This window comes from Callithrix jacchus, chromosome 21, assembly GCF_049354715.1.
Source record: "Callithrix jacchus isolate 240 chromosome 21, calJac240_pri, whole genome shotgun sequence".
Classification (NCBI taxonomy): domain Eukaryota; kingdom Metazoa; phylum Chordata; class Mammalia; order Primates; family Cebidae; genus Callithrix; species Callithrix jacchus.
This window is the reverse complement of record NC_133522.1, coordinates 43250076-43262512: the sequence shown is the minus strand read 5'-3', so window position 1 is coordinate 43262512 and position 12437 is coordinate 43250076. Positions and strand designations below refer to the sequence as shown.

Here is a 12437-nt window from a genome sequence, read left to right as displayed (position 1 = left end):
AACTGGGGAGGCTATAGGACAATCTCTCCTAGGTAGCAGGGGCCCTACTGGAAGGGGAGTCTGAGATTCTATTTGTTGCCTGCAGATCTAGTTCTCCAGCACTCTTGCTGATTTACCCCTGTCTGTATTGCAAGAGGGAACAAGAAAATTGAAGAGGGATAGTAAGGGAGAGAGGAGCAGCCACAGGTGGTCTTCAGTTCAACCCTTTGTGTGGCAAGGATGTATATTTCTATGGGTCAAAGTCTTTCTGTGTGGAAAATAAATGGTCCTGAGCGATCTTGCTGGGTCTTGCCTGAGAGACTGAATGTACTGCCCGGTGTTGACAGGGGCGTGATGGAAAAGATCATGCTGGGGACAGATCTCCCATGGAACTGTGTGGCGGGAGAAGGCCCCACCCGACCTCCCCATCTGTACCCCATGTAATTTTAAACGAGACAGTTATCCAGAGAACCAGGAATCAACTAAGAAAATTCAGCAGTGGCCAGTTAAGAGATATTTGTCTTATTTTCTCTCCTCTACCTTAGCTCAACACAGAAGCCAGGCCTTGCAGAGGAACGTTGAGAAGTGCAGTGCCAGAACCATGCCTAGCACCTTTCCACTTATACTACAGATTAGGGTCCCACTTGGGACATGGGATCACATTTTCACAAGGTCTGATTTTTGGTAACTCCAATGGACCAGAAAGTTAACTTATCATCTAAGGTGTGAGTGAGGGATAGAAAACATTGAAAAGGATAGCATTGGAGGCTGGGCGCAGTGGCTCGGCTCACCCCTGTAGTCCCAGGCCAAGGCGGGCGGATCACGAGGTCAAGAGTTCGAGACCAGCCTGGCCAACATGGCAAAACCCCATCTTTATTAATGCAAAAATTAGCCGGTCGTGGTGGTGCGTGCCTGTAAGTCCCAGCTGCTCGGGAGGCTGAGGCAGGAGAATCGCTTGAACCCGGCAGGTGGAGGCTGCAGTGAGCCGAGATCTTGCCACTGCACTCCAGCCTGGGTGACAGAGCAAGACTCCATCTCAATAAACAAACAAAAAGTATACGACGTGGATACATGTGTTTCTTTTCCTGTTTCTCTGCAGTGTCTACTGAGATTGCTTTTTTTGCCATTTGAAAATGATGGGTGAGTCTAGTGGAAAGGGATCCACTTCTTGAATTCAAATAGACTAGGCTGATTTTCAAGTCCTTAATGGATTGTTCTAAAATCGCTGAGTCTGAGTTGCCAGGAAAACATTCAAGACAGAGACCAAAGCCCCGAGGGCAGAGATGAGCTGCAAACCAAGACCCGAGTATTTGAAAATACCATTTATTAACCTTCAAAAGCAACTGTAGCTGAAGCACCATCACTGCTGGCCTGTAAAACACTTAACATTCTCAAGGCGGAGGCATTCGTGATACAAATTCTTGCAATTGTTTTACAGAGAATTTCTGATGTCATCCCAAAAGTAATGCGTTTTTAAAAACAATGACCAGAATCAAAGAATTTAAACAAAAAGCACTGTCGCCGCATTATTTAATTAAATCATTCGCCAAAACGAAATTTGCCCTTCTGCTTATTGGCAAAATCCTCATTTAGAACATTTACCAGAGATTTTACCCCAAGAAACGAAGTATATTAACCGTGCACTGCCGGCCCTGCCTGAAGGCAGTAACGCCCCCACTCCCACTAACTATATCTGGGGTCAGCTGCTGCTGGGAGTAAAAAGAAAAGGCAGTTTCACTTCAGCTTCCAATCTTTCATTCGCAACCGATCTCCGAGCCCCAGAACCTGTGGGCCGTGCCTTTCCACGCTTTGGCTCCGGATGCAGGGATCTGAATATTTAACACCCGGTTCCAGGACACGCGCCTGGGGAACACCCACAATCCCTCGCGGCCCGCGGAGCCGAGCTGGCGGGTGACCCTGCGCCGCGGCTCGGAGCGGAGCGAGGTCACCCAGCGCTTCCAGAGACCTTGGCCCGAGGCCTGGTGGGCGCGGGTGGGGGCGGGGCAGCCGAGCCGCCCGCCAATCAGCGCTTTGCTGGCCGAGAGCGCAGTGGCCACGCCCCTGAGGGTGACCGGAACCGTTCTCGCGGGAAGCAGGGCAGGGAGCGGCGCCTGGCCGCGGACAGACGAGGGGGCGTTGGCTACTCAGAACCCTAGGGAGAAAGTAGGGGAGAGCTAGAGTTGAGGAGATTAAGGACATTTGAGCAGCACAGGCATTCCCAAGTTATAACCTCCTGAAAGACAACTCCATAGTGCGGACCCCTCTGCACCGCACAGCCTGACGGGAGCCTCATCCTTCCAGGGCTGCCAGCGCCCGGGAGAACGCCTCGGCCCCGTCCACGGCCGCGAGGCACGCCGGGAAAGCTGAGAGTTCTTCCTTCCGCTAACCCAGACAGAAAAAGAGCATTTCCGGCGTAAGACTGTCTTTACGGAAAGGGTGGGGCTAGTCTGATCCCGCCTTTCACGCCTGGAGGGGGCGGGGCGAAGGGTGACAGCCTTTTTGCCGGTGCTCAGGCCCGCTCCTGCGCCGGAAGGAGGGAGGCGTGGGGCATTAGCCTTTCCGAGCCGAGGAGTCTGTGCGACACAGGTGCGAGGTCACGTGAGCCGCTGTCTGTAGAGAGGGAAGGGGCGGGGCCCGGACGGAGGGGCGAGCGCCCCTAGTTCCCCCGGGGTCACGTGCGGCCGGAAGTTGCGGATGCTGAGGAGAATTGAAGATGGGGACGGCCCTGGACATCAAGATTAAAAGAGCGAATAAAGTTTATCACGCCGGAGTAAGTGGGGGCTGGGGGTGAGGTAGAGTTGGAGGTGGGGTTGGGCGGGTCTGCAGGTTCCCTTGTCTCCATCGCCCTGCGCACGTCCCGCATCCCTGGGCGGGGCAGGGCTGTGCCGCCAGGTGTGGCTCTGCCAGGTGGGTGCGTCCCCGGCAGGTGCTTCCCGCGCGGGGCCGTTTGCCCTGCCAGGTGCCCCGGGGGAGGTGCCGCCGCCTCCGCATCTGCGAGACGTGCGGGGCAGGCGCCTGGCATCGGGGCTGCGGCTCTCCCGGTCTGGCCCCTTGCACACCCAGCGGTGGGCATTGGGCTCTCAGGCTTGAGCTGCCGCCGTGAGCGCTGAGGGCAGAGTTGACGCCCAGACTCCCCTTTCCTTCTCTCCTAATGAAGGTCTAATGAACGAAAGCTAAAACTAACCTTGGAAGCAGAAATATGTACGTCTGGCGGCAGCATATATTAGGTGGCAATCACTTAACAAAATACTATGACAGTTACTCCTTTTTCTGTTAAAGTAAAATCTTGACTATGCCATTAACAAGTTTTGTGACATTGGCCAGTCAGTCATTTAAACCTCCTTGGGCCAAAGTGTCCTTATTTGCAAATGAGGGTGTTGCAAGGTTCCTCTAACTCGGGGGATCTCAACCCTTTACATCAGAATCAGTCACCTGGGGAATTTTACAGTATAGTTGTTCAGGTTCCACTCCCAGCTATACTGGTAATACATGTGCAGCTAGGGTTGAAATCACAGCTAGTTCCAACACTCTTTCTAATAAGATTGATAGTGGTTGGTCATATTAATGCAAAATAATATCAGAAGGGACAGAATACCAGACAAAAGTCTTGGATGCTAAAACTTTTGGGCAAAAGATAACTAGGGAAGCCTGGTATTTACACAAGCTCAAATGGTCATTCCCTTGATGGTTAATTACAAAGGGGAAAAGCAGGCCGGGCACAGTGGCTCACACCTGTATTCCCAGAACTTTGGGAGGCCAAGGCACGCGGATCACCTGAGGTCAGGAGTTCGAGACCAGCCTGGCCAACATGGCAAAACCCTTCTCTACTAAAAATACAAAAATTAGCTGGGTATAGTGGTGGATGTGTGTAATTCCGCTACCCGGGAGGCTGAGGCAGGAAAATCGCTGGAACCTGGGAGGCAGAGGCTGCAGCGAGCCGAGATTGCGCCACTGCACTCCAGCCTGGGTGACAGAGCGAGACCCCATCTCAAAAAAAAAAAAAGGGAAAAAAGCTACCTTTATAATGGAGTCACACTCTAACCAAGCACAACAATGAACACCACTTTACCATCACAGCTATTGAGACTAATATTTGATACCCCTTGGCCTGATGAACTGAGAGTGTCACAACTCACCTATGTCGTATTCCTGCCAAAAATGTTTAATCCAATCAGTTAATAAGGAAACAATCAGGCATATCCAAATAGAGGGACATTCTGTGAAACAAGTAGCCTGGATCAATGTCAAAAAAAAAAAAAAAAGACGAGATAATTTTTTTTAGACTAAAAGACTGAAGGGACATAAGAACCAAATAGAATGCTTAATTTCTGATAAAATATAAATTCAAATATGGACTATAATCGGTGTATTAGTGTTGAATTTCTCCAGTGTAATGTTTATATTTTGGTTATGTAGGAGAATATTCCACATGCTGGAGTATTTAGGATCAGTGTCCAGCCAAAAACTGTGTGTGCACATATATTCATGCATGTGTGTGTATGGGAGAAAGAAAGTGAATGTGGCAACATGTTAACAATTGCTGCATGAAGCTAAAAGCTACGTGGGTCTATTTGGTATTCTTTTTTTAAAATAACAGCTTTATAGAGATAATGTAAAATAAAACATTTACCCTTTAAAAGTGTACAGTTCAGTAGTTTTTTTAGTGTGTTTGCAGAGTTGCACATCCATCACCATGATCTAATTTTAAAACATTTTCATCACCCCAAAAAGAAACCCTGAACCCATTAGCTGTCACTCCTCATTCCCTCTCCTTCCTGACCCCTGGCAATCACAAATCAACTTTGTCTCTGGAGTTCCCTATTCTTGACATTTCCTATAAATGACATCTTACAATATGTGGCCCTTTTGACTGACAGGCTTCTTTTACTTGGAGTTGAGTTCAGTGTTCATGCTTGTCACAACATGTGTCAGTTTCTCCTTTTATGGTTGAGTAATATTCCATTGTGTAGATAGATCATATTTTGTTTAACCCTGCATCTCTTGATGAACATTGGAGTTATTTATACCTTTTTGCTATTAATAATTTTAAGAACTTTTTAGTATAAGTTTTTTTTTTTTTGAGACAGAGTCTTGCTCTATTGCCAGACTGGAGTGCAGTGGTGTTATCTTGGCTCACTGAAACCTTTGCCTCCCGGGTTCAAGTGATTTCCCTGCCTCAGCTTCCTGAGTAGCCAGGGATACAGGTGCGCACCACCATGCTCGGCTAATTTTTTGTATTTTAGTAGAGACAGGTTTTACCATGTTGGCCAGGATTGTCTTGATCTCCTGATGTTGCAGTCCGCCCACCTTGGCCTCCCAAAGTACTGGGATTACAGGTGTGAGCCACAGTTTTTATGTGAGAGTATGTTTTCATTTCTCTTGGGTATGTACCTAGGAGTAGATTTTCCTCAGCTGCCTGAACTTTTTGAAGAGCTGCCAAATTATTTTCCAAAGGGTCTGCACCACTTCACAGTCTACCGGCACCATATGAGGGTTCCAATTTCTCCACTGCTTTATATTCTCATAACTGTTCTGGAACTTGGAAATCGTTTCAAGATAAGAATAGGAGGGCAGGGACAGGAAACTATATGGATTTAACTTTAGTATTCATTGTTTCATCAACAAGTTAGCATATTCTCTTCAGAAATGTTACTCCAGCTGGGATGCTGAGATATTTTCTGTGGTTTAAAGTATGATTAATGAAAAGTACATTAGAAAAGATGCAAGCAATGGAATGGTAAAGTTGCCCCAGCAGAAGTCATATGCAGCCAGGACCACTTCCTGTGGGTGGCAAGTTTAAGACGGAGTCAGCTCTGTCCCGCTAGTTTACATCTCCTGGTGCAAGTATCAGGAACAGAGTCTGCAGTTGATGGCTTAAGTCAGCTTCTCTCAACCTTCAGTCACTTTTTACACTTAAATGCATTTTAAAAGGAAACCTTATATGGTGAATATAAAAGAAAAACCAGTATAACTTGTAAATAGATGGTTGCTATATTTTTTAAAGAGGCAAACAGAAAAGAGAAAGTTATTAAACTAATTAATCAATTGACAAAAATCTCTGACACGTGTGCCCATGACTCATGCAGTAGACTCCATGATCTGTGATTCAGGGTAGGTGGGGTAGGCAGCCAGCACTGTCATGGCTGCTTTCCAAGCCCCATATAGCAGGACCCTTGTTGCCTGTTCCTTAAGGAGGCCTCATTGACCGCAGATAGTGCCTATGTCACGTCTAGTTTGCATTAGCTGGCTGCAAGTGGAGGTGCTAGCATACACATTTTCTGTTTGCATCTCAATGTGACCGTAAAGATTCAGTTACCAAAGATTTGACTTATCTATGGGCCTGCCAGAGCACTGTGCCTACATTTCCCATGGGTTGCTTGAGGTGGCTGCCACCCACTTTAGCCTGATCCTAAGCAGTACTGTCCCAGGCATGAGGTCATAAGTGATTGTCTTTCAAGTGAAAGGTGTTTGTCAGTGTAAGCACATAAAGCAAGCTTATAAAGTTCCAGCAGAGGTTCTGGGGTCGGGTTTGACAGCCAGGCAGTATCACTCTCATTTTTCTCATGAGGAAATGAAGGCTTAGACATGTTGAAACATTTCATAACCCAGCTAGACAAACTGAAGAACTTCAGCACCCAACTAATGACTGTGGATGCCAGCTCAGACCAGTTCCAGTTCAGAGCATGTCCATCGAACACTATGATTCTGCCTTCCTGGGAGTGGCCGTTTTTATGCAAAATACAGGAGTTTGTAATATAGAAATGTTGTTATTCATTTCCTAGGAGTGCTCTGAATAACATTGTGATATTTGAATGAAAAAAGACTGATATGACTTCTACTTTGAATATATGCTGACTCTGTTACTGTGCTTTTCAGTATCTTAGTTGTGAAAGCATTTGAAAATGGCTTGATTCTGTGGACACCAGAGAAACCTAAGTTATACTTGGGTTTAAAATTGACTTTCTTTTTCTTTTTTTTTTTAAGTGAAAGTGCTCATTGAGAAAGTGATTTTTTTTTTTTTCCGAGACGGAGTTTTGCTCTTGTTACCCAGACTGGAGTGCAATGGTATGATCTCGGCTCACTGCAACCTCTGCCTCCTGGGTTCAAGCAATTCTCCTGCCTCAGCCTCCCGAGTAGCTGGAACTATAGGCGTGCACCACCATGCCCAGCTAATTTTTGTATTTTTAGTAGAGACGGTGTTTCATCTTGTTGACCACGATGGTCTCGATCTCTTGACCTCGTGATCCACCCACCTTGGCCTCCCAAAGTGCTGGGATTATAGGCGTGAGCCACTGCGCCAGGCCAAGAAAATGATTTTTTAAAAATTAGGCTGGGTACAGTGGTTCACACCTGTAATCCCAGCAGTTTGGGAGGCTAAGGCAGGTGGATCACCTGAGGTCGGGAGTTCAAGACCAGCCTGCCCAATATGGAGAAACCCTGTCTTTCCTAAAAAGACAAAATTAGTTGGGCATGGTGGTGCATGCCTATAATCCCAGCTACTTGGGAGGCTAAGGCGGGAGAATCCTTTGAACGGGGAGGGGGAGGTTGTGGTGAGCTGAGATTGCACCATTGCACTCCAGCCTGGGCAACAAGAGTGGAAGTCCATCCCCCCCCCAAAAAGACAGTTGAAGCATTTAAAAAATATAAACATAATATATGACATGTTAAAATTGTAACATGTTTATGTTTTAACATGTTAAAACATAAAATATGACATGTTAAAACTGTCTGGGTGTGGTGGCTCATGCCTGTAATTGCAGCACTTTGGAAGGCCAAAGCAGGCAGATCACTTGAGTCCAGGAGTTTGAGACCAGCCTGGCCAATATGGTAAAACCCTGTTTCCACTAAAAATACAAAAATTAGCCAGGTGTGGTGCACGCCTGTAATCCCAGCTACTTGGGAGGGTGAGGTATGAGAATCACTTGAACCCAGGAGGCGGAGGTTGCAGTAAGCCAAGATCACGCCACTGCACTCCAGCCTGGGCAACAGAGCAAGACTGTCTTAAAAAACAAAAACAAAAACAAAAAACTTAACATGCTACAGAAGGAGGTACAGAGAAAAATCAAGTCTCTTTACTCCTCCAGATTCCTGGTCCTCCCCTTAGACATATCAACTGATGGTTTGTGTACCGTTCTAGACACGTGTGCACACACGTGCAACTTGTTCATTTCCTTAATAATGTGCCTGTATCTTGGATACCTTTTCATATCACATTTTCATCAGTCCCATTCTTTTTTATATTATTTAATCAGTCAGCTTCATTCAACCAATGTCTGTGGATCTCCTGAGAGTTATAGGTTACTAGAGATAGGCAAATATATAAAATGAAAGATGATCAAGTGCTTGAATAAGAGCATCTATGGTGTATGAAGGAGCATAAAGTAGGGTATAGTCATTTTGGGGGAAAAGGGAGAAGCTGGGGCCCTTCTGGAGCTTCAGTGAACCTAGTTTTGAAAACTAAGTGATAGAATCTAGTTTTGAAAACTAAGTGTTAGAATCTAGTTTTGAAAGTGAAGTGTTAGAATCTAGTTTGAAAATCAGGTGTTAAACTAAGTGCCCACCATGCACTGTTGGTTTCAGTCATGAGGAAGAGACAGTGTAAACCTAGTGAACAAGAAATTGCAGACATTTGGGGCGTAATCTGAGTCCTGTAGACCATTTCTTTTACTTGATTGTCCAGGTGTTTATAGTTGCTCATCCTCATCGAATCTGACAGCAACACCAATTTTTTAATGTGACATAGGTTGACTATCTTTCCAAAATATTTGTTTTCTTAGCGTTTATTCTGTTTTTCTTCTGTTCTTTTTTTTTTTTTACTTTGTAAGTTGGCTGTTGCATATTGAACTGTAAGCCAAAAAAATGCAGACATTTCCTACTAAGTACTACTATAAAGTAGTACTTTGTACCATACTTTTTGGTTTGTTTGTTTGAGATAGAGTTTCGCTCTTGTTACCCAGGCTGGAATGCAATGGCTCATTCTCGGCTCACCGCAACCTCCACCTCCTGGGTTCAGGCAATTCTCCTGCCTCAGCCTCCCGAGTAGCTGGGATTACAGGCACGCGCCACTGTGCCCAGCTAATTTTTGTATTTTTAGTAGAGACGGGGTTTCACCATGTTAACCAGGATGGTCTCGATCTGTTGACCTCGTGATCCACCCGCCTCGGCCTCCCAAAGTGCTGGGATTACTGTACCATACTTTTTTTGTTTTTAATAGGTGAGTGAATTATTGTAAACCAAACCCTCATAAACCTACCCAGGTCCTGCTGGAGAGGAGACTGGAAGTAGGATCACTTCACCTAGACAGCGGGAGAAGACACTGCTCCAAAGGACCCTGATGAGGTTTCATGGTTTAGTAACCTCCTGCACTGTGGGGATGTCAGAAGACCCCAAGAGAATGTTCCACTGCCATGTCTGAAAATTGTGTCCCACAAGATTAGATTTGATAGTATTTTCTATTATTGTACAACTTAAAATGTCTTCTAATTTCCATTAGGGTTTTTTTGATATGAGTTGTTTAGAAATGTGTGCTTTGGCCGGGCGCGGTGGCTCACGCCTATAATCCCAGCACTTTGTGAGGCTAAGGTGGGTGGATCACGAGGTCAAAAGATCGAGACCATCCTGGTCAACAAGGTGAAACCCCGTCTCTACTAAAAATACAAAAATTAGCTGGACATGGTGGTGCGCACCTGTAGTCCCAGCCACTCGGGAGGCTGAGGCAGGAGAATTGCTTGAACCCAGGAGGCAGAGGTTGCAATGAGCCGAGATCGTGTCATTGCACTCCAGTCTGGGTAACAGGAGCGAAACTCTGTCTCAAAAAAAAAAAAAAAAAAAGTGTGCTTCAATTTCTGTTACAGCAGCAACTTTTGTCACACATAGCTTTATAATAATTCCTAATTTTAATATGTAAATTTTCGATAATTTCCTACAAGCAGAATTAGAAAAAGAGTAACAAAGTGAGATTATGGTGGGATAATGGAATGTCAAGTCTAACTGTCAGGAAAAGAGAAGAACATGGGAATGAAAGTCAAAGTGGACTAAGGATTTAAATCTAAGATCTGAAACTATGAAGCTACTAAGGGAAAACATTGGGGAAATGCTCCAGGACATTGGTCTGGGCAAAGATTTCTTGAGCAATACCTTAAAAGGACAGGCAGCGAAAACAAAATGGACCAGTGGGACCACATCAAGTTAGAAAACTTCTACACAGCAAAGAAACAAAGTGAACAGAGTAACAGGCGAATGTTTTCTATAATTTAGTAGTAACTGGCAGTAGTTGACAAACACATTTCGTGTGTACCTCTGTCAAGCCCTGATTACCTTCTGTTGTAGTGAATTTGTTCTATTAGTCTACTCAGTTAAAGTATTTGGTTTTGTGTATCTTTGTATTCCCGGGCCTGGCAGTACTTGCCACCTAATGGGTGCTCAAAAACTGTTTATTAAATGATGAGTTGAGGCCTTAAAACATTTAAACAAAATGCATAAGACTGAGAGTTTTATAGAGGCATTGATCAGAAAGGGGAAACTATGGTGTTGTAGGCACATCATGGGTTTTGCTTTGGAATTATAAGTAATGTTCTAGGTATCAATTCTAGACAGATGTTGGTAAGATTTGTCCTTACTCTGACATCCCCAGAGCTACACGTCGGACCCTCCATTACTTGTATTTGCTTTAGGATAGTCACTCTTAAGATCATGATTCAAATCAATTGGGAGTAGAGATCCCAGAATTCCTAGAAATGTGGTTTTCTCTCTGATTCAGGAATAGAATATCATAGAGAAGTGTCCTGGATTTGATTTCCCAGGGCCTTCGTCCCAGTTCCTGTTCCTCAGTGTAAACACAGACCCTTTCTCCAAGCTGGCAGCCTTGCCTTCGAGGCACCTTCTCCCTAAGCATCCTTCCCCTTGGGTAGAAAACTTCTTTTTAAAGTATTTTATTAAAATAGAGATGAAATCATGCTAAGTTACCCAGGTTGGTCTCAAACTCTTGGCCTCAAGCAATCCTCCTGCCTTGGCCTGACAAAGTGTTGGGATTACAGGCATGAGCCGCCACACCTGGCCTAAAAACTTGACTTCTGTTTCCAAAGATCCATGTGTGGTATGAGATAATCAGAAATCTTTGGGAGGCCGAGGCGGGTAGATCACGGGGTCAAGAGATCGAGACCATCCTGGTCAACATGGTGAAACCCCCTCTCTACTTAAAAAAAAAAAAATACAAAAAATTAGCTGGGCATAGTGGCGCGTGCCTGTAATCCCAGCTACTCAGGAGGCTGAGGCAGGAGAATTGCCTGAACCCAGGAAGCGGAGGTTGCGGTGAGCCAAGATCGTGCCATTGCACTCCAGCCTGGGTAACAAGAGCGAAACTCCGTCTTAAAAAAAAAAGAGATAATCAGAAATGTGTTAAAAATTCCATAATTCCATACTCCCAGTGAAAGATTAAATTTCCCATGGAAACACCTAATACTGTTTTATTATTAGGCAGACTAGGATAGCCTTTTCCATCTCACAGAGTGCTTTAATCCTTCCATATACTCTTAAGAGGTGGTGTTTTCCTCATTTTGTGGTTCAGAAGACTGAGACCCAGGGAATTCAGATACACTGTTAAGAGCCAGCGGCACTGATAAGAGCAAATATTTGAACTTTTTATTCCTAAATCCAGGATTCAGTGTGCCTTCTCCAGGTCTTAATTCTCATCTGTAGGATGGAGATGATACCTACTCAAAGGCTGTGTTTTGAAAATTAAATGACAGAGTGTTTTAAGACATTTATTCTAGCTTCCAACACCTAGTAGGGGCTGCAGTAGTAGGTCGTAGCATTGTCGTTTTTTCCACGCTCTGAGGTCTATTTGCCCTTAGAACTGGCCTTTGTCTGCCACAATGCTAGTCACGTTGTTAGTACACCCTCCAAATGGCATAATGAGTGCTTGTCAAATATATGCCCACTGTCTACTTGGAGGAAGGAGGGTCAGTGACCAAGGAGAACATACAGAGGTGACAGAGCTTTTGGCCCTGAGAGCCGAGGGTAATTTTGGTATTGCTGCATACTCCTTTGTTTAGTGCAGTAGATGTGTTCTTGATCAAAAAGTTGAACTCAAATGCATTGTAAATTCTTTATGTCTTGAAACACCGTAGGGGAGCTTATTGATTAGAAAAATCCTGCTTACTTAGTAAATCTTTCTGTTGTGTAAATATAATTCATTTGTTTTTATAAATTTAGAATGTTTTACATTCTTAAATCCTGGCACATGTACTCACGAAAATGACAGTGTTAAATGTTTCGGTTGTGAAAAACATAAATAAGAGATTTACTCCCCAGCATAGCTAGGTTACAATGAGAAGAAATTTATATTCTGTGGACTGACTGCCGTTACCTTAAGGACCTCCGTACTACCTTGAATTGGCCTGCCTATTATTTCTTGTTAAAAACAAAAAGGAGAAACCCTATACATAACAGCTCATCAT

At 44.8% G+C, this 12437-nt stretch overlaps 1 protein-coding gene across 2 annotated transcripts in view; it reads left to right on the top strand.

Annotated features, from left to right (window-relative positions):
• Positions 1 to 2434: 2434 nt before the first annotated feature.
• The window catches only part of VPS26C (VPS26 endosomal protein sorting factor C), a 46776-nt gene continuing 36773 nt past the window's right edge, over positions 2435 to 12437 (top strand). For both annotated transcript variants that reach the window (XM_003735394.6, XM_002761419.7), the window contains exon 1: positions 2435 to 2749. In XM_003735394.6, the coding sequence (XP_003735442.1) occupies positions 2693 to 2749 (57 nt within the window). In that variant the 5' untranslated portion in view covers positions 2435 to 2692. The remainder of the gene's footprint in view (positions 2750 to 12437) is intronic.